General features: G+C 41.7%; 1 protein-coding gene across 3 annotated transcripts in view; it reads left to right on the top strand.

Moving 5' to 3' along the window:
• tp53i11a (tumor protein p53 inducible protein 11a) overlaps positions 1-21,658 on the top strand; it is a 76,094-nt gene extending 54,436 nt beyond the window's left edge. For all 3 annotated transcript variants that reach the window (XM_063012410.1, XM_063012411.1, XM_063012409.1), the window contains 5 exons: positions 13,075-13,133; positions 13,279-13,327; positions 14,273-14,363; positions 17,668-17,769; positions 20,808-21,658. In XM_063012410.1, coding sequence (XP_062868480.1) covers positions 13,075-13,133; positions 13,279-13,327; positions 14,273-14,363; positions 17,668-17,769; positions 20,808-20,941 — 435 coding nt within the window. In that variant the 3' untranslated portion in view covers positions 20,942-21,658. The remainder of the gene's footprint in view (positions 1-13,074; positions 13,134-13,278; positions 13,328-14,272; positions 14,364-17,667; positions 17,770-20,807) is intronic.
• Positions 21,659-22,246: the final 588 nt, after the last annotated feature.

The raw sequence follows: 22,246 nt of genomic DNA, 5'->3' as shown, positions 1-22,246 counted from the left end.
AGGTACCGCTGTATTGATGTGTTTTGTCTCCCCATGGGAAACAGTACACACTCCGGTTCATGATAGGATTACAAAGCTTTATTTTATCTGACTTATGAGCATTTGCTGCTCTGGTCAGTGACGTAGGGTTGCATCAGGCCCATTTTCTCAGTAATTTAATACTGTTATGAGAGCACAGCTGGGATTCAAACTCGAATCTCAGTGGTGGTAAGCTGATGTCTGTGTTCTAGGTGTTCAGTTATGTAAAGGGAAAATTAATCTAGAGTAATAAAATGTAATATGGTGATGGCTGCCTTGATATTGATTGGGATTAATATATACCATTTATGGCCATAAGTATGTGGACATCTCTACTCCTAACAGCATTGGCATTAATATAGAGTTCAACACCCTCTCCCCCTTGCAGCCATAACACTTCACTTAAATTGTTTCTTTAGGAGTTGTTACCCATTTAGACAAAATGGCATTTGTCAGGTTGGGCACTGATGGCCAGACTCACAATCGACATTGCAATTCATCTCTAAAGGTCAGAGCTTTGACAAAACCATGCCAAACTTGTCAAGCCATGTCTTCATTGACCCCTCTTTGTGCAGTTTTTATTTCAGAAAAGTGTAAGTGCTATTGACCTGGCTTGGTGCTCAACAGTCACAATTGGCCCTGTCTGAGAAATGCTGGAGAGGTTGGATGAGTTTTTGTTCATTGTATTTTTGCGCATGAGACGTCTGCTGTTTGGCGAACAAGTCGGCATTGTGGTGAAGGACACACAGAGGGCACAGGGTGAAAAGCCCAAACAATTTGACTTCACTCTGTAGTACATTTTAAATTGTGATCATTTTAAAGCCTAGTCTTTAGAACTAGTCCTCCAGTACAGGGTGAATTTTTTTATCCATTAAATAAAATGAAAGGTTACTATACACTGATCAGACATAACATTAAAACCACCTCCTTGTTTCTACACACACTGTGCGTTTTATCAGCGCCACTTACCATATAGAAGCACTTTGTAGTTCTACAATTACTGACTGTAGTCCATCTATTTCTCTACATACTTTTTTAACCTGCTTTCACCCTGTTCTTCAATGGTCAGGACTCACAGGACCACCACAGAGCAGGTATTATTTAGGTGGTGGATCATTCTCAGCACTGCAGTGACACTGACATGGTGGTGGTGTGTTAGTGTGTGTTGTGCTGGTATGAGTGGATCAGACACAGCAGTGCCACTGGAGTTTTTAAATTCCGTGTCCACTCACTGTCCACTCTATTAGACACTCCTACTTGGTTGGTCCACCTTGTAGATATAAAGTCAGAGACGATCGCTCATCTATTGCTGCTGTTTGAGTTGGTCATGATCTAGACCCTCATCAGTGGTCACAGAACACTGCCCATGGGGAGCTGTTGGCTGGATATATTTTTGGTTGGTGGACTATTCTCAGTCCAGCAGTGACATCAGCATTGCTGTGTCTTATCCACTCATACCAGCACAACACACACTAACACACCACCACCATGTCAGTGTCACTGCAGTGCTGAGAATGATCCACTACCTAAATAATACCTACTCTGTGGTGGTCCTGGGAGGGTTTTGACCATTGAGGAACAGCATGAAAGGGGGCTAACAAAGCATGCAGGGAAACAGATGGACAGTCAGTAATTGTAGAACTACAAAGTGCTTCTATATGATAAGTGGAGCTGATAAAATGGACAGTGAGTGTAGAAACAAGGAGGTGGTTTTAATGTTAAAGCTGATCGGTGTATCTTTTAATCAAAGACCTTTATAAATATTCGTCCATTAAAGATGATGGTGGCAAGTTAATTGGTTTTACTGCAATCCATCTTTATCTGTAACTATTTTGTTTAACATGAACATGCGATTTAACACCCAGAGAAAAAGCAGCAGGTTTCACGCATTCTAGCAGTCTTGAAACTTCACCCACATAATTTATTTATACCTTTGCTTTTTACCTTTGGAATTGATTGAATACTTAATAATAGTCCACACTGTACTGTCTCTTGTTACCCTGGCTACAGTAAAAATCCTTGCAATCCTCACGTAATAATGTAATACTGTTTCATCTGCAATTACAATTACCACATCCTAACTTCTTAAATTCTCTCAAATTACCTTTACTTTGGACCATTTAGCCCTGCCGCTCCCCATTACCGAGGGGTAGTTCGACCAACCTTACAGAAGCTTTTAGCAGTGCTTGTTGGAGTGGAAGTCTAAATGGTTTCCCCACCACAAACCACACACCCTGGTATAATGGCCCTTTAATATGTAAGGAAATTGTTTTAACCCCCCATTGTTGTTTTTAAAAAACCCAACCCAACAAGTGAAAAAAAATGGTGTTAGCGTCCGCTTTAATCTTTCATGAAGCATATCAAAGGCACTGATGTGTAAAGTAAATTTGAATAATTGACTAACAATATCAAGTATTTATTTTGGTCCATTTAGTCAAGCTTTGTGGAAATGTATTTACATTTTCAACAGGTTGGTTCTTAGCTAGGCTATAATTATATCTATACATTACACAATTTCACATACAGATTTGCATACGGATTCAGAAAGTATTCAGACTTATTTCCCACTTTATTGTGGTGTGGATGTGATGCTGCATTAATGTAATTGCTCTTTTTACTCATCAACCAACACCCATAATGCTTATATTGTGTGTAATTATATATGCTTACATCGATCAACCGTAGCATTAAAACCACCTTCTTGTTTCTACACTCACTGTCCATTTTATCAGCTCCACTTACCATATAGGAGCACTTTGTAGTTCTACAATTACTGACTGTAGTCCATCTGTTTCTCTGCATGCTTTGTTAGCCCCCTTTCATGCTGTTCTTCAATGGTCAGGACCCCCCCAAGACCACTACAGAGCAGGTCTTATTTAGGTGATGGATCATTCTCATCACTGCAGTTAGTGTGTGTTGTGCTGGTATGAGTGGATCAGACACAGCAGCAATGACGAATTTTTTAAACACCTTACTGTCACTGCTGGACTGAGAATTGTCCACCAACCAAAAATATCCATCCAACAGCGTCCTGTGACCACTGATGAAGATCTCAAAGATGACCAACTCAAACAGCAGCAATAGATGAGCGATCGTCTCTGACTTTACATCTGCAAGGTGGACCATTTAGGTAGGAGTGTCTAATAGAGTGGACAGTGAGTGGACACGGTATTTAAAAACTCCAGCTTTAACTGCAGTGCTGAGAATGATCCACCACCTAAATAATACCTGCTCTGTGGTGGTCCTGTGGGGGTCATGACCATTGAAGAACAGCATGAAAGGTGGGTAACAAAGCATGTAGAGAAATAGATGGACTACAGTCAGTAATTGTAGAACTACAAAGTGCTTCCAAATGGTAAGTGGAGCTGATAAAATGGACAGTAAGTGTAGAAACAAGGAGGTGGTTTTAATGTTGTGGCTGATCGGTGTATATTATGATTATTATGATTATATATAAAATAATAGCTTTTAGAATTTTAAATAAATTATGACATTCTTGTATTCAGGTCAGGAGCAACATGTTTGCTTAATTATTCCTTAGATCTTAATTGGAGTCCACCTTTTGCAATTTAATAATACTGAATATAGTTTGGAAAGACACACAAAGGATCTATAAGGCCCAGAATTTACACTGCATTTTTAGGACAAAAACCAAGCTAGGAAATACGAAGAACTGTCAATGGATCTCCACGATCAATCTCGTACTGCAATCTCGTACTGTGGTGGCAGTTCATTTTTCAACACAATGTTCGAGCTTCCAGATTTGAGTCTCAGCTGTGCAATCAGTCCGGCATGGTGCTCAACAGGCAGAACCGGCTGTATCTGAGGCAGGGAGGCAGGATTAACTTTCCCTTTGCTTTTTCAATCGTGCTTCCGGTTGAGACTGGTTGAGGTGCTGGCATGGTATTAGAAGCTTGCTATCACTTACAGTGTATCACAAAAGTGAGTACACCCCTCACATTTCTGCAGTTATTTAAGTATATCTTTTCATGGGACAACACTGACAAAATGACACTTTGACACAATGAAAAGTAGTCTGTGTGCAGCTTATATAACAGTGTAAATTTATTCTTCCCTCAAAATAACTCAATATACAGCCATTAATGTCTAAACCACCGGCAACAAAAGTGAGTACACCCCTTAGTGAAAGTTCCTGAAGTGTCAATATTTTGTGTGGCCACCATTATTTCCCAGAACTGCCTTAACTCTCCTGGGCATGGAGTTTACCAGAGCTTCACAGGTTGCCACTGGAATGCTTTTCCACTCCTCCATGACGACATCACGGAGCTGGCGGATATTCGAGACTTTGCACTCCTCCACCTTCCGCTTGAGGATGCCCCAAAGATGTTCTATTGGGTTTAGGTCTGGAGACATGCTTGGCCAGTCCATCACCTTTACCCTCAGCCTCTTCAATAAAGCAGTGGTCGTCTTAGAGGTGTGTTTGGGGTCATTATCATGCTGGAACACTGCCCTGCGACCCAGTTTCCGGAGGGAGGGGATCATGCTCTGCTTCAGTATTTCACAGTACATATTGGAGTTCATGTGTCCCTCAATGAAATGTAACTCCCCAACACCTGCTGCACTCATGCAGCCCCAGACCATGGCATTCCCACCACCATGCTTGACTGTAGGCATGACACACTTATCTTTGTACTCCTCACCTGATTGCCGCCACACATGCTTGAGACCATCTGAACCAAACAAATGAATCTTGGTCTCATCAGACCATAGGACATGGTTCCAGTAATCCATGTCCTTTGTTGACATGTCTTCAGCAAACTGTTTGCAGGCTTTCTTGTGTAGAGACTTCAGAAGAGGCTTCCTTCTGAGGTGACAGCCATGCAGACCAATTTGATGTAGTGTGCGGCGTATGGTCTGAGCACTGACAGGCTGACCCCCCACCTTTTCAATCTCTGCAGCAATGCTGACAGCACTCCTGCGCCTATCTTTCAAAGACAGCAGTTGGATGTGACGCTGAGCACGTGCACTCAGCTTCTTTGGACGACCAACGCGAGGTCTGTTCTGAGTGGACCCTGCTCTTTTAAAACGCTGGATGATCTTGGCCACTGTGCTGCAGCCCAGTTTCAGGGTGTTGGCAATCTTCTTGTAGCCTTGGCCATCTTCATGTAGCGCAACAATTCATCTTTTAGGATCCTCAGAGAGTTCTTTGCCATGAGGTGCCATGTTGGAACTTTCAGTGACCAGTATGAGAGAGTGTGAGAGCTGTACTACTAAATTGCACACAACTGCTCCCTATGCACACCTGAGACCTAGTAACACTAACAAATCACATGACATTTTGGAGGGAAAATGACAAGCAGTGCTCAATTTGGACATTTAGGGGTGTAGTCTCTTAGGGGTGTACTCACTTTTGTTGCCGGTGGTTTAGACATTAATGGCTGTATATTGAGTTATTTTGAGGGAAGAATAAATTTACACTGTTATATAAGCTGCACACAGACTACTTTTCATTGTGTCAAAGTGTAATTTTGTCAGTGTTGTCCCATGAAAAGATATACTTAAATATCTGCAGAAATGTGAGGGGTGTACTCACTTTTGTGATACACTGTACACTGAAAGGGTGTATGTATGTACATATATTTATATATATATATATATATATATATATATATATACAGTGTATCACAGAAGTGAGTACACCCCTCACATTTCTGCAAATATTTCATTATATCTTTTCATGGGACAACACTATAGACATGAAACTTGGATATAACTTAGAGTAGTCAGTGTACAACTTGTATAGCAGTGTAGATTTACTGTCTTCTGAAAATAACTCAACACACAGCCATTAATGTCTAAATAGCTGGCAACATAAGTGAGTACACCCCACAGTGAACATGTCCAAATTGTGCCCAAATGTGTCGTTGTCCCTCCCTGGTGTCATGTGTCAAGGTCCCAGGTGGAAATGGGGAGCAGAGCTGTTAAATTTGGTGTTTTGGGTACAATTCTCTCATACTGGCCACTGGATATTCGACATGGCACCTCATTGCAAAGAACTCTCTGAGGATGTGAGAAATAGAATTGTTGCTCTCCACAAAGATGGCCTGGGCTTTAAGAAGATTGCTAACACCCTGAAACTGAGCTACAGCATGGTGGCCAAGGTCATACAGCGGTTTTCCAGGACAGGTTCCACTCGGAACAGGCTTCGCCAGGGTCGACCGAAGAAGTTGAGTCCACGTGTTTGGCGTCATATCCAGAGGTTGGCTTTAAAAAATAGACACATGAGTGCTGCCAGCATTGCTGCAGAGGTTGAAGACGTGGGAGGTCAGCCTGTCAATGCTCAGACCATACACCGCACACTGCATCAACTCGGTCTGCATGGTCGTCATCCCAGAAGGAAGCTGATGCACAAGAAAGCCCGCAAACAGTTTGCTGAAGACAAGCAGTCCAAGAACATGGATTACTGGAATGCCCTGTGGTCTGACGAGACCAAGATAAACTTGTTTGGCTCAGATGGTGTCCAGCATGTGTGGCGGCGCCCTGGTGAGAAGTACCAAGACAACTGTATCTTGCCTACAGTCAAGCATGGTGGCGGTAGCATCATGGTCTTGGGCTGCATGAGTGTTGCTGGCACTGGGGAGCTGCAGTTCATTGAGGGAAACATGAATTCCAACATGTACTGTGACATTCTGAAACAGAGCATGATCCCCTCCCTTCGAAAACTGGGCCTCATGGCAGTTTTCCAACAGGATAACGACCCCAAACACAACCTCCAAGATGACAACTGCCTTGCTGAGGAAGCTGAAGGTAAAGGTGATGGACTAAACCCAATTGAGCACCTGTGGCGCATCCTCAAGTGGAAGGTGGAGGAGTTCAAGGTGTCTAACATCCACCAGCTCCGTGATGTCATCATGGAGGAGTGGAAGAGGATTCCAGTAGCGACCTGTGCAGCTCTGGTGAATTCCATGCCCAGGAGGGTTAAGGCAGTGATAATAATGGTGGTCACACAAAATATTGACACTTTGGGAACAATTTGGACATGTTCACTGTGGGGTGTACTCACTTATGTTGCCAGCCATTTAGACATTAATGGCTGTGTGTTGAGTTATTTTCAGAAGACAGTAAATCTACACTGCTATACAAGTTGTACACTGACTACTCTAAGTTATATCCAAGTTTCATGTCTATAGTGTCGTCCCATGAAAAGATATAATAAAATATTTGCAGAAATGTGAGGGGTGTACTCACTTTTGTGATACACTGTATATATATATATTAGAGAGAGAGAGAGAGAGAGAGAGAGAGTTTACCTACAAATAAAGTTATTGCATTAAATTATGTTGTGTTGAAATAATCACCCAGGGTTTCCTCAGGACAGTTGATTTGTATAATCCATAATACAACCCCAAATCAGAAAAAGTTGTGAGAGCATGGAAAATGCAAATAATAATAAAAAAACACTTTGACTTGTATTGCATTGCAGACAGGATGAACCTGAGATACTTCATGTTTTGGCTGCTCAACTTAATTTCCTTTATTAATACCATGACAGATTCTGGCTTTTGGACTTTTCGTCTTGAGCACACAGCGTTCATTTTTTTCCCCAAAAAAAGACCTGGAGTGCTTATTCATCTGATCACAATGCATGTTTCCACTGTGTGATGGTCCATCCTAGATGCCTCTGAGCCCAGAGAAGTCGACGCTGCTTCTGGACATGGTTAACATAAGGCTTGTATTTTGCACAGTAAAGATTCAAGTGTTATTTGTGCATGTAACTAGGGCTGTCGCGGTGACAGAATTTCCCCTTGCGGTATTCAGACTGTCTCAATATCGCGGTATGCGGTTATATCGCCATTTTTTTGTTGTTTTTGAAAATTACTTAATTGATCTGGATTTTAGAGCTATATAAACAAGCTTTATTGTTAGGCTATGATTCGATATATTATTGCTTTATAATGACAAAGATGAGACAGCTTTAAGACCAATGAAATGCGTGTTTAGGCTATTGTTAAATACAGAACAGAGCAGGGATGCGCGTCTTTTCTCTATTAAAAAAAGGTTTAAATAAGCTTCTAGCCTAGGTTAGATATACACTGTGAAACAAAAAAAAAGTGTTTAGGCTAAATATTTTAAATGCACATCTAATCAAAATATGGTAAAAAAATAGAATAAAGAATAAAGTCTGTAAGAGTTTAAACCTGCGTTATCATGCGCGCTAGACGAACCAACATGTTCACCTGATGTGGTTTAGAGAGGATCTGAGTGGGGTAGCGATGTTCCCCTCGGTACTAAAACTCTCTCTGATGGTGCTCGTTGCATTAATACACTGTAGATGTACTGAACCTGCATGCGACTTTAGAGATCAGAGAAAGTCTAGCCTGGTTATCGTGCCACTATTAACCATCTATTTAGTAGGTATAATTAACATAACAATATATACTACGTTTCAAGTTATTATTCGTTTCAATACATTTTTATTCAACGAAAAAATGCATTTAAATCATTCCAGCAAGCCAGCAAGAGAGAATCTGCAGGCTGCAATGCCATATTAACCGTCATTAAGTGTTTTAGTTCGCCAAGGCTGTTTGAATATAGTCTAAATTACAAGTATTTATTGAGTGTGAACTCAATTTAATCATTAATAAACTTGCCTATAATTCCTGTTGCGATTGTTTACATTTTAAAACACAAAGCCTGACACTCAGCAGCAACGCATGCGAACAGGTTGTGGGAAAATGTCGCTCCTAGCTCATTTTCATTATGAATTTATTTAACATTTATTACGCACGAATGTAAGCGTATAAAACAAGATGGACCCTGCAACAATAAAAAAAAGGAGAAGAAAGAAAGAAAAAACATGAATATCGCGGTGTTGCGGTTGTCCAGCATGCCCTGCGGTTGGCTGGTCTATACCGCGATATTTCAAAATTGCGGTTAGCGCGACAGCCCTACATGTAACTCTGTATTGTAGTGCTTGACAAAGGTTTGCCAAAGTAATCCCTCACCCATGTGGTCATTTCAGCTATTGTTGAGTCGCGGTTCTTGATGCAGTGCCGTCTGAGGGATCGAAGATCACGGGCGTTCAGTTTAAGCTTACGCCCTTGGCCTTTATGCACTAAAATTCCTTTCAATTGCTTGAATTGTTTAATGATATTATGCACTGTAGAGGGAGAAATATGCAAATCCCTTCTAATCTTTCTTTGAGGTACATTGTTTTTAATCATTTTCTCACACATTTGTTGACAAACTGGAGATCCTCTGATCATCTTTGCTCATCAAAGACTCACCTCATTACTAGCCCCAAATTGCCCCCGTCCCAACTTTTTTTGGAATGTGTTGCAGGCCTGAAATGCAGGAATGAAGGTTTATTAACAAATGAAATGAAGTTGAGCAGACACAACATGAAATATTTTGGGTTCAAACTGTCTGCAATCAAATAAAAGTCAAAGTAAATGTAAGGAACACTGCATTTTTATTTTATATGCATTTCCCATACTGTCCCAACTTTTTCTGATTTGGGGTTGTACAAGAATGGGCTGTTCCTACACCAGCAGTTTTTTTCTCTAAGATCTTTAATAAGTGTTTGGGTTGAAAAGCTCCAGTGCTATCTACAGATCTGTCTCATTATTTCCAGCTCTCTTGTTCTCAGACTATTTGAAGGGGCTTCACTCCCCCTTGAGACCCAAGTTCTCAATCAGACAGAGAGCCACTAAGCAATCATGCTGCAATCATGTTCAATCGTTTTATCTTATGTGTATTTTAGAAGAATGAATGCATTTATTTTTAGTCAGGGAATTTCGACCAGACAGCCTTCTTGTTCCGGTTAATGACTGGGAGCAATAACTTAAGCTTTACATAAGATGCTGTCTTGTGCTTAATTTTCTGGCTTCTGATTTTGGTGTTGTTGTTTTATTAGGATGTTGTTTTTTCTGTCGTAAAAGGCAGAAAACCGAATGTCTAGTTCGTCTCGGAGTATTTGTACAAGTACTAGAGCCAAAATATCAAGAAATGGGTAACGTTGAAGGGTATCTGCCATAGTGAAAGGGAAATTATGTGCTGTATGGCTTGAAAAAAGACAGAGCGGGAGCTGGAGGTGGCACAGATCATTGGGAGTGACGAGGATGGACAGGATTAGGAACCAGTTTATTTGAAGGACAGCACAGGTACGATGTTTTGGAGACAAAGTTAGGGAAATAGAGATGGTTTGGTGTTAGGATGTACCTTGTTCTCTTCACCCTTTACTGTTTTACATTTTATACATCTAATTCTCAAATCATTCTTTTTTATATTCATTTTTTTTTCTTTTTCTCCCCTAATCTAGTCATATACAATGACCCTGATTGCGTTACGCTTTACCTCTACCGATACTACCCTCCACTGCTGACTGAGGAGCTTCGCAACTGACACACGCCCCCTCCGATACGTATACAGTATCGACTGCATCTTTTCACCTGCACAAGGCGGTTCATATGCGGATCAGCCTTGTGTACGGAGAGCCACACCCTGATCAGCATTATTCCCCAACTCTGTGCAGGTGCCATCAATCATCCAGCAGAGGTCATAATTGCACCAGTTATGAGGAACCCTGGTCCGGCTTGTCCCACCTTGTGAACAACAGCCAGTCGTTGTTCATGTAGCTGCCCAGCCCAGCCGGATGGCAGAGCTGAGATTCGATATGATGTATTCCAAATCCCAGCTCTGGTGTGCTAGCATATTTAACCGCTGCGCCACCTGAGTGGCTCATTTATTTATTTTAACTTTTTTTTTCTCCTAATCTAGTATTTCAAATTCACCTGTTGTAATTCCTGACTGAGGAGAACCCCAGATAATCACGTGTACCCTCTAAGACGTGTACACTTGCCGAACCTTTCCTTTTACCCACCAGCAGTGGGTTCTCACAAAGAGCCTCATAACGTCCAGAGAGACACACTGTGCAACTCTGCAAGTGTCCGGCTGGCCGATAGCACGGCTAAGATTCAAACCCGGATCTCGGCAGTGGTGGGCTTATGTAACAGGCTGCTGCACACTACGAGCGCCTGCACTTTTTATTTATTTTTATTTATTTATTTTTGCATTCTTCCCAATTTTCCTCCCAATGTAGTTGTATCCAATTACCAGATTGCATTACGCTTTCTCTGTACTTATGCTGATCCCTACTGCCGATTGAGGAGACCGAGACTGTCACACACCCCCTCCAACACTTGAGCAGTAGCCAACTGCATCTTTTCACCTGCGTGAGGAGTTTATATGCGGATCAGAGCCACACCCTGAGCCACACATTTTTTCCCGACTCTATGCAGGCACCATCAATCAGCCAGCAGATGTCGTAATTGCATCAGTTATGAGAGAGTCTTTATCCGGCTCCCTCCCTGGATGAACAACAGGCCAATCGTTGTTCATGTAGCCGCCCAGCCCAGCTGGATGGCAGAGCTGAGTTTCAAATTGTTGAGTTCGAAATGTCAGCTCTGGTGTGCCAGAGTGTTTTACCGATGCACCACCTGCACTTTTTATTTTCACCTTGGATCTGTTTGTATTTGCATTTTTTTGCTTTCTTTAAACATTTCCTGTGTCTGGTGTTGCTGTTGGTGTGAATGCAGGATGAGCTTTGCTTGGTGAATAAATAAAAGGCTGACCTAGTCTACATATATACATTCAGGTTATTTTATACCACCATTCATCACCTTAATCCGTTTTAAGGCTTTTAAACTTACTGTGCTGCATGTTGCTCGTTTGACATCTGTCTTCGGTATGCTTATCTTCTTGTCATATTGCTGATTTTGTTCAGCATGTTTGTGATGCCTACTTCATTGAGCCTAGCTGTCTCCCTGTACTGAGATTTTTTTTATCAGACAAGATTTGAAAGGCTTTCACAGAGCAGCCTGTTCTGATGCTCCAGATCTGGGTTTGCCTTCTTAGTTCTATCACACAATGAACAGAAGTAGTGATAGCACACATGCTTGTTATACTGTCGAGAGCTGCCATAGCTGCCCGAAAAACCTCACATGGTAGGTGGAAACAGACTGTCTGGCAGACATATCTTAAAGCTATGACTCTTTTCTAGTAAATAAGTGGACAGTAGTAAAAACTACTGTACTGCATTAAGCAGTATTGGTATTGACTGAAAAAAGAATGTCTACAAGTTTTTTTTTTAGCCTGCTTTCACCCTGTTCTTTAATGGTCAGGACTCTTCCAGGACCACCACAGAGCAGGTATTATTTGGGTGGTGGATCATTCTTAGCACTGCAGTGACACTGACATGGTGGTGGTGTGTTAGTGTGTGTTGTGCTGGTATGGGTGGATCAGACACAGCAATGCTGAATAGAGTTTTTAAACACCTCACTGTCACTGCTGGACTGAGAATGGGACTGGCAGCGTCCTTTGACCACTGATGAAGGTCTAGAAAATGAACTCAAACAGCAGCAATAGATGAGCGATCGTCTCTGACTTTACATCTACAAGGTGGACCAACAAGGTAGGAGTGTCTAATAGAGTGGACAGTGAGTGGACACGGTATTTAAAAACTCCAGCAGCACTGCTGTGTCTGATCCACTCATTCCAGCACAACACACACTAACACACCACCACCATGTCATTGTCACTGCAGTGCTGAGAGTCATCCACCACCTAAATAATACCTGCTCTGTAGTTGTCCTGTGGGGGTCCTGATCATTGAAGAACAGGGTGAAAGCAGGCTAAAAGGTATGTAGAAAAAACAGATGGACTACAGTCAGTAATTGTGGAACTACAAAGTGCTTCTATATGGTAAGTGGAGCTGATAAAATGGACAGTGAGTGTAGAAACAAGGAGGTGGTTTTAATGTTATGGCTGATCAGTGTACATATACAGATGTACAGTAAAACAAAATTCTTTCTTCGCATATCTGAGCTTGTTTGGAAGCTGGGGTCAGAGCACAGAGTCAGCCATTGTACGGCACCTTTGGAGCTGAGAGGGTTAAGGGCTTTGCTCAAGGGCCCAACAGTGGCTGCATGTCAGAGCTGGGATTCAAACTCTCAGCCTTGCAATTGATAGCCTAAAGCTCTACTCACTAGGCTACCACTGTAGTAAATCTCATCTTTTGTTTTTCTTGTTTTTCAGATCAGTCAGATGTTGGGGAATGAAATAAAGTTTGCTGTGCGAGAACCCATCGGTCTCAGGTATGTTTAATAGCTGGTTCGTGACTGCAGCACAGTATTGATGGGGCTCGGTAATTGCTACTATTGTATTGGGGTTCTTGAGAGGTCCTTGAACACCTCTAAGAGTCACCTGTATGTTGAAATGGCAGTTTGTTTCTCATTTCAGACTTTGGATCTTCATCTCTGCACTGTTGTTCACAGCTATGTCTTTAGTGGTAAGCACACAATGACACTTGACTCAAAATGAACATTTCATTGACAGGCTGCATATACACACGATCAGCCATAACATTAAAACCACCTCCTTGTTTTTACACTCATTGTCCATTTCATCAGCTCCACTTACCATATAGAAGCACTTTGTAGTTCTACAATTACTGACTGTAGTCCATGTGTATTTCTACATACCTTTTTGCCTGCTTTCACCCTGTTCTTCAATGGTCAGGACCCCCACAGGACCACCACAGAGCAGGTATTATTTAGATGGTGGATGACTCTCAGCACTGCAGTGACACTGACATGGTGGTGGTGTGTTAGTGTGTGTTGTGCTGGTATGAGTGGATCAGACACAGCAGCGCTGCTGGAGTTTTTAAATACCGTGTCCACTCGCTGTCCGCTGTTTGAGTTGGTCATCTTCTAGACCCTCATCAGTGGCCACAGGACGCTGCCCTTGGGGCGCTGTTGGCTGGATATATTTTTGGTTGCTGGACTATTTTCAGTCCAGTAGTGACAGTAAGCAGCAGTGCTGCTGTGTCTGATCCACTCATACCAGCACAACACACACTAGCACACCACCACCATGTCAGTGTCACTGTTGTGCTGAGAATGATTCACCACCCAAATAATACCTGCTCTGTAGTTGTCCTGTGGGGGTCCTGACCATTGGAGAACAGCATGAAAGGAGACTAACAAAGCATGCAGAGAAACAGATGGACTGCAGTCAGTAATTGTAGCACTACAAAGTGCTTCTATATGGTAAGTGGAGCTGATAAAATGGACAGTGAGTGTAGAAACAAGGAGGTGATTTTAATGTTATGCTTGATCGGTGTATTTTAACAGATAGATGTAACAGTGAATCATCTACCTTTTGAGTGACAGGACTAGACTTGTGTAATGACTTGGATGTTTATACTATGCTCGTCTTATACTATTCGTTTCAGTCTCTGGCCTTCCCCAGTCAACTCTATGAGATGATATTTGAGCTCTCAACCAGTAGGATCTCCATCCGACTCTTTGGAGGGGCCCTTTTAAGTATGTTTACCACAGAATGTAGGCTTTTACCTCTTGTTACACTTCCCGCTGTCTTCATTCACATCACTTATCAGTCCATCTGAATGGCTAGTACAATGATATATTCAGTAATGTGTGTGTGTGTTTTTTTTAATCAATTTCCTGCCATTAATGCTTCCATTTACACAAACATTTCAGTCCATTTGCATATGACACTGGCCTTACACTGTGCTCTTTTTAATGAGTTCCTTCTATTTTTGATTTACATGCCTTTTTAAAGAAACATTTTGGTCATTCATTGATAAATAATATTCAATTTAAATAACATTAAGTAAGGATTTAAGCGAGTTTGACAAGGGCCAAACTGTGATGGCTAGATTACTGGGTCAGCGCATCTCCAAAACTGCAGCTCTTGTGGGGTGTTCCCGGTCTGCAGTGGTCAGTATCTATCAAAAGTGGTCCAAGGAAGGAACAGTGGTAAACCCGAAACAGGGTCATGGGCGGCCAAGGCTCATTGATGCACGTGCAGAGTGAAGGCTGGCTACTGTAGCTCAAACTATTAAAGAAGAATACATACTGCATCGCAGTTTCAGGGCTGTTTTGGCAGCGAAAGGCGGACAAACACAATATTAGGAAGGTGGTCATAATGTTATACCTGACTGGTGTACCTTTAAATATAAAAATTGAAATATTACTACTGAGTTATCAAGTTAGAATCTTAAAAATGAAGGAAATTAAGGAAAAAATCACTTTTCTCTCGTGTCTGTTTAAATGTAGGTGTGGTTTAGCTTGAATTGGGTTGCAATAGGATGATATGCTTCATAAATCTGGAAGTGCTGTCAGGCCCCGCTGGCTCTACATGTAGGCACTGGTTATTTGGTGTAACCGCCTTCTGCATGTTTGAATTTGCTGGGTTTATGCAACCATTTTCTCAGTCTACAAGCAAGCTTTGATGATAACAGGCTTACAGTATGAGTACCTTGTGGTCAAACTCAGCAGGAAGTGGTGACTGTTTTGTGTCATATCAAAGTCTAAGATAGTGGGAATCACACATGCAGGGCTGAGATAATCCTGTTGGCAGATGGCCCTTTGGTAGGGGGGTAGAAAAGCAGCCGATCTCCATGTCATCCATAGCCGATATTAGGGAGGAAGATTCACCACATGTTCTTCAGTTGTTTAGAAGCCCACATATAAAAAAAAATCCTTTCATATATTTATATTTATTATGGTAGCTATTAGCAGTGTAGCATTTGAGGGGTGATGTGTTGCGCCAGAAATATAGGTCAGTTGTTAAAGGGCAGGTTTGCCAAACTTGTATTTGTATCTGTTAAATGATTCTGCTGGAAGGGATCTGTACAGATGTGCCTAGCTTAACCCAGCTTGGATTACTGAAAAATGCTCGTTACATGTATGCAAGATTTTACTCACCAATATCCGAAAACATAGCCACTCACTGCAAATTACAATGTATCACGTCTGATTTGTGTTCTTTCGTTATTTTTGCAGCATTTAATCCTTAATAAAAGCATAGAAACAAACAAAGAGTTGAAATAAATAATGGAACTGATAAAGGTCACACTCTAATATTTGGTTGGACCGCATTTAGCTTTGATTACGACACGCATTCGCTGTGGCATCGTTTCCACAAGCTTCTGCAATGTCACAACATTTATTTCTGCCCAGAGTTGCATTAATTTTTCCCCCAAGATCTTGTAATGATGATGGGAGATTTGGACCACTGCGCAAGTCTTCTCCACCACATCCCAAAGATTCTCAATGGGGTTCAGGTCTGGACTCTGTGGTGGCCAATCCATGTGTGAAAATGATGTCTCGTGCTCCCTGAACCACTCTTTCACAATTTGAGCCCGATGAATCCTGGCATTATCATCTTGGAATATGCCCGTGCCATCAGGGAACATTTGGGCACATAACGTTGCTGAACCTAGACCTGATCAACTGCAGCAACCCCAGATCATAGCACTACCCCCACAGGCTTGTATGGTAGGCACTAAGCATGATGGGTGCATCACTTCAGCCGCATCTCTTCTTACCCTGATGCGCCCATCACTCTGGAACAGGGTAAATCTGGACTCATCAGACCACATGACCTTCTTCCATTGCTCCAGAGTCCAATCTTTATGCTCCCTAGCAAATTAAAGCCTCACTGACAAGTGGTTTGCTTAAGGCTACACAGCTGTTTAGTCCCAATCCTTTGAGTTCCCTTCGCATTGTGCGTGTGGAAATGCTCTTACTTTCACTATTAAACATCTCCCTGAGTTCTACTGTTGTTGTCTACGATTTGATTTCACCAAACGTTTAAGTGATCACCGATCACGATCATTCAAGATTTTTTTATGCCTTATGTTAACCATGTTCAGAAGCGGCTTCGACTTCTCGGGGCTCAGAGGCATCTAGGATGGACCATCACTTAGTGGAAACGTGTATTGTGGTCAGATGAATCAGCATTTTTTTTTTTTTAAAAGGACGCTGTGTGCTCTGGACCAAAGATGAAAAGGACCATCCAGACTGTTATCAGCAACAAGTCCAAAAGCCAGGGTCTGTCATGGTATGGGGCGGTGAGGGTGCCCTTGGCAAAGGTCATTTACACTTCTGTGATGGCAGCATTAATACAGAAAACTACACTGAGATCTTAGAGCAACTTGTGCTGCCTTCAAGACGTCATCTTTTCCACGGACGTTCATGCATTTTTCAACAAGACAATGCAAAACCACATGCTGCACACATTACAAAGGCATGGCTGCGGAAGAAGAGGGTACGGGTACTGGACTGGCCTGCCTGCAGTCCTGACCTGTCCCCAATAGAGTATTTTGAAAGGAAAAATGCGACAACGACGACCCCGTACTGTTACACATCTTAAGACGTGTTTGCAGAAAGAATGGGACAAAATAAGACCTGAAACACTAAATCACTTGGTATCCTTGGTGCCAAAACGTCTTTTAAGTGTGGTGAAAAGAAATAGCAACATTACAGAGTGGAATGTGTTGCAGACCTGAAATGCAGGAATGAGATGAAGTTGAGCAGGTAAAACATGAAATATCTCAGGTTCATCCTGTTTGCAATCAATGTAAGAAACTTTTCCATGCCATCCCAACTTTTTCTGATTTGGGGTTGTATATAAATTTACATGTAAAGCCTGCATGTGTTGACAAAGCAGAACAAAGAGGCTGTGCAGCATATGAAAAGATTAAAGAAACAAAACCTATGTGTGCATTTCACATGCATTTCTTTTGATGATCTTAAATCAGTACAGGCTGTGTTTACACTCCAGTGTCATTTTTATTCCCCCTTTTCCTTCCTCCAACAGGTATCTCATTAATCCTGTGGAACGGCCTTTACACTGCGGAGAAAATCATCATTCAGTGGACACTGCTTACTGAAGCATGCTACTTTGGTGTACAATTCCTAGGTGAGGGGTGATTATCTCTGCCTGCTTCTTCTTTCATTCTTTGATTATTTTAAAGCAGTACGGTAGCTGTGTGCTGTGCTTGTTTGTGGAAGCAGCAGATCTTGAAGAAGTGCCCCACATTTCCACCAGCTGAAGAGCCAAATGGTTACATAATCAGATGTGGGAGTTTACTAATGCATAGCCTAAAAATAACAACAACCCTGGAGGCTTGTAGGAAGTTTTATTCATGCCTTCAAGAGCGTATTTTTCCATCCAAAGCCAATTCCCTCATCATCCCAGCACAGCTCAAATATAAGGTTTTAAACAGTGATGTTACATGTTAAGAAAATGTTGGGTACATATTAGCCCTCATTTCTTTGGATCATATTAACAGTTGTCATATATTTAAGCAATAGAACACGAGAGGGAGTGTGTTATCGCGAATAACATCACGGCTGTGATTTGGTCGCAGGCACGAACCGAAGAACCTGTCAACAGTTTTTACAAAATAAAGAAAGAAAATAAATCAAAGAAGCCCTGAATTTCATATTAAATATGCTTTAATATTGACAATACCTTCCGCCAAAAAGTAGTTCCACAACGAATATAAAGTTTAACACTACAAAGCAGACATCCCAAGTTGCAAAAACTCATTTCAGGGAGGTAAGAACAAGAAGAAGAAGAAAGCAAGAACCTCCGAAGGGAAAAAAAAGAAATAAAAAAACCTCTCGCACACACCAAAGGCTATGGATGAAAACAGAACTACTAGGAGCTGCTAACTGGGCTTAACTAACTGTTCGTGTTACAAACACATTAATGTTCCCTAAATAGTGCACTAGATTGTGTATCAGATCATGGATATACGTATGTTCCCTACATAGTGCACTAGATAGTGAATTAGACAATTGGTTATGTTCCCTACACAGTGCGCTAGATTGTATATCAGATAACGGATTTAAAACGCGACCGGGAAAAAAAGTCTGTGTCGCCTGCGTGCACTTATGTGCATGAAGCTTGTCGTTAATGGCAACGCGTCAGCGGAGTAATACCATTGTGGTGTGAAAAGACCGTGCTGTTATCACGAATATCAGCACGTTTAGAACGCTTCTCAACCAATCAGATTGTAAGGTCGGAACTAACTGTTGTATAAATATATATATATACTATGTAGTAAGCTGATAGCTGATCAGAATGAATTAAATGTACTCACTTTTTCACTTTTAATATTTTACTTAACGAAACTATTTTAATATTTTAATATAATAATAACGACCTGCCCAGTGCAGCCAATGCACCATGGGCCTCCACGACATGAACCAAACCCCCCACCGCCCAAGTAGTTACGCCCCTGGGTTTAGCGAATGAATGCACCTGTGTGTGAGACCATGTCCAGGCTGATCCTGCTTTGCTCAGTGTTTTTGGGTTGATCCAGGTCAGCACGATGGCTCAGTGGGTAGCACTGTCACCTCACAGCAAGAAGGTCCTGGGTTCAATCCCCAGGTGGGGCGGTCCGGGTCCTTTCTGTGCGGAGTTTGCATGTTCTCCTCGTGTCTGTGTGGGTTTTCTCCTACAGTCCAAAGACATGCAAGTGAGGTGAATTGGAGATACGAAATTGTCCATGCCTCTGTTTGACGATTAACTACCGTTTAACTACCAAAGTGTGTAAAACATGACGCTATAATCCTAATAAATAAATGAATAAATGGTTGGTGCCAGACCTTTGATTCTGAATAAAATGTTAGTAGAAAATGATCAGTGAGGGGGTATTTGAGCAGAACATTAGAATTAACAGCACACACTGAAAACAGGTCTTTTGCTGGCTGGCTCTCTGCACCATACCTCCCCTGTAAAAGACAATTATTGAGTGTGAAAAGTAAACTGGATGCTTTTTACCCTGCTCGAAGAAGTTACTGTTATATAGCTTACTATTCTGCAGGTCGTTTGTTCAATGCAATCATTTTTGGTACCTGAAATTATGCTGCCCTCTTCTGGTTTTGATGAGCGTTGCCAGATGTAATTACGTATTTGGTCACATGAGGGCAGCATGACACGGCCTAAATGCACATACACTGATCAGCCATAACATTAAAACCACTCTTGTTTCTACACTCACTGTTCGTTTTATCAGCTCCACTTTCTACTTCTACAATTACTGACTGTAGTCCATCTGTTTCTCTGCATGCTTTGTTAGCCCCCTTTCTTGCTATTCTTCAATGATCAAGACCCCTACAGGACCACTACAGAGCAGGTATTATTTAGGTGGTGGATCATTCTCAGCACTGCAGTGACACTGACATGGTGGTGGTGTGTTAGTGTGTGTTGTGCTGGTATGAGTTGATCAGACACAGCAGCGCTGATAGAGTTTTTAAACACCTCACTGTCACTGCTGGACTGAGAATAGTCCACCAACCAAAAATATCCAGCCAACCGTGCCCCGTGGGCAGCGTCCTATGACCACTGATGAAGGCCTAGAAGATGACCAACTCAAACAGCAGCAATAGATGAGCGATCGTCTCTGACCTTACATCTACAAGGTGGACCAACTAGGTAGGAGTGTCTAATAGAGTGGACAGTGGGTGGACACGGTATTTAAAAACTCCAGCAGCGCTGCTGTGTCTGATCCACTCTTACCAGCACAACACACACTAACACACCACCACCATGTCATTGTCACTGCAGTGCTGAGAATGATCCACCACCTCAATAATACCTGCTCTGGGGTTGTCCTGTGGGGGTCCTGATCATTAAAGAACAACATAAAGGGTGGGTAACAAAGCATGCAGAGAAACAGATAGTCTATAGTCAGTAATTGTAGAACTACAATGTGCCTCTACATGGTCAGTAAAGCCAACAAAATAGACAGTGAGTGTAGAAACAAGGAGGTGGTTTTAATTTAGTGGCTGATCAGTGTAGTATGCACTTTATTAAGCTGGTACAGTTGTATTAAACTTCTCTCTCTATTATTGTACATTATATTTGTTAACACTAGAACTACCGTTGTCCCCAAAGCTACTACTGTGCTGAAATTACCTTTAATTTTATTATTAATATTTTCACAGTGACCACGGTCTCACTTGTAGAGATGGGCATACTGACCACAGGAGCTGCTCTGTTTCTTCTCAGCGATGCCCTCTTCCTTCTCATTACCCTCCTGTACTACCACCAGCTCACCCGTCGGGCCAAGAAGATCTAGATCTAAGACAGACTGATTTAGTTCTACAGTATGTCGGCTTTAGTGTCTGAAGTGACTGGTGGGTACACATGATGGAATTTGCCAGTTTTTAGCCCCAGTCTGTCTCTTTGTGGTAAATGAATAATTATTGCATTTGTGTGATGACGGTTCTTACTGGTCTGCTTTCAGCATTGCCTTTTTCTCCCAGTAATTACTGTCCTTATTCACTCCAAGTTGTTTTTAAGTTCCTCGGCAAGTTGTTCTGGGCTTTTCCAGACAAGCTGTTTTGAATATAAATATGCCTCTTTTTAAATTAGTTTCTTTAAGCATATAAGGATGCAGTTTGTTCAGCTGATGTGTCATTGGGAAAAACTCTTAATTATTGATTATCATTGTTGACCGTGGGCTGAACAAAGTTGTGAAGAAAGTAACAGCTATTGGTAAAGCTTACATGATTAATCTCGATGGCTAAATTTGTGGACACCTCTCCTTATTGTGTTTGGGTAAGAAGGTCCCCCGCTTTTTATCTCGCAATCTAGTCGTTCCAAATTCCTGATTGCCACTTGCACAACCCCCGATCTGATCAAAGAGAGTCGGATCACACACCCCCCCCACAGCTCTAGCATGACAGAAATGTGATAACTCACTTGTTGGAAGTGTGGTATCCTCTGATGGTGTCAATTTCAATAAAGTCAGTAAATTCTTTGAAATGATTTTACTTTAATCCAGATTCAAATTCAAAACCAATGTAAAGTGAAAGTATTTCTTGATTTTTCTAACAGCTGTTATTAATCAGTATGTACGTATGTACTTTATTTATTTTTAAATCATTCTTAAGCTATTTAACTAGGACATGTTCTATTGGGGAATTGGTTACAGTAGTTATTACTAACATAAAAATGCAAGAAGGCAGTAGGAGATCATATGCTAAATAGTAAGGACAATCATAAATGACAAAGTAAAGAACTAGGAGTAGCAAATAAAGAAGCATACACTGATCAGCCATAACATTAAAACCACTTTCTTGTTTCTATACTCACTGTCTACAATTACTGACTGTTGTCCATCTGTTTCTCTGCATGCTTTGTTAGCCTCCTTTCGTGCTGTTCTTCAATGGTCAGGACCCCCACAGGACCACCACAGAACAGGTATTATTTGAATGGTGGATCATTCTCAGCACTGCAGTGACACTGACATGGTGGTGGTGTGGTGTTAGTGTGTGTTGTGCTGACACCTGATGGAGTTTTTAAACACCTCACTGTCACTGCTGGACTGAGAATAGTCCACCAACCAAAAACATCCAGCCAACAGAGCCCTGTGGGCAGC

The sequence above is a fragment of the Trichomycterus rosablanca genome, chromosome 17 (assembly GCF_030014385.1).
Source record: "Trichomycterus rosablanca isolate fTriRos1 chromosome 17, fTriRos1.hap1, whole genome shotgun sequence".
Classification (NCBI taxonomy): domain Eukaryota; kingdom Metazoa; phylum Chordata; class Actinopteri; order Siluriformes; family Trichomycteridae; genus Trichomycterus; species Trichomycterus rosablanca.
This window is presented reverse-complemented; position numbering and strand designations above follow the sequence as displayed.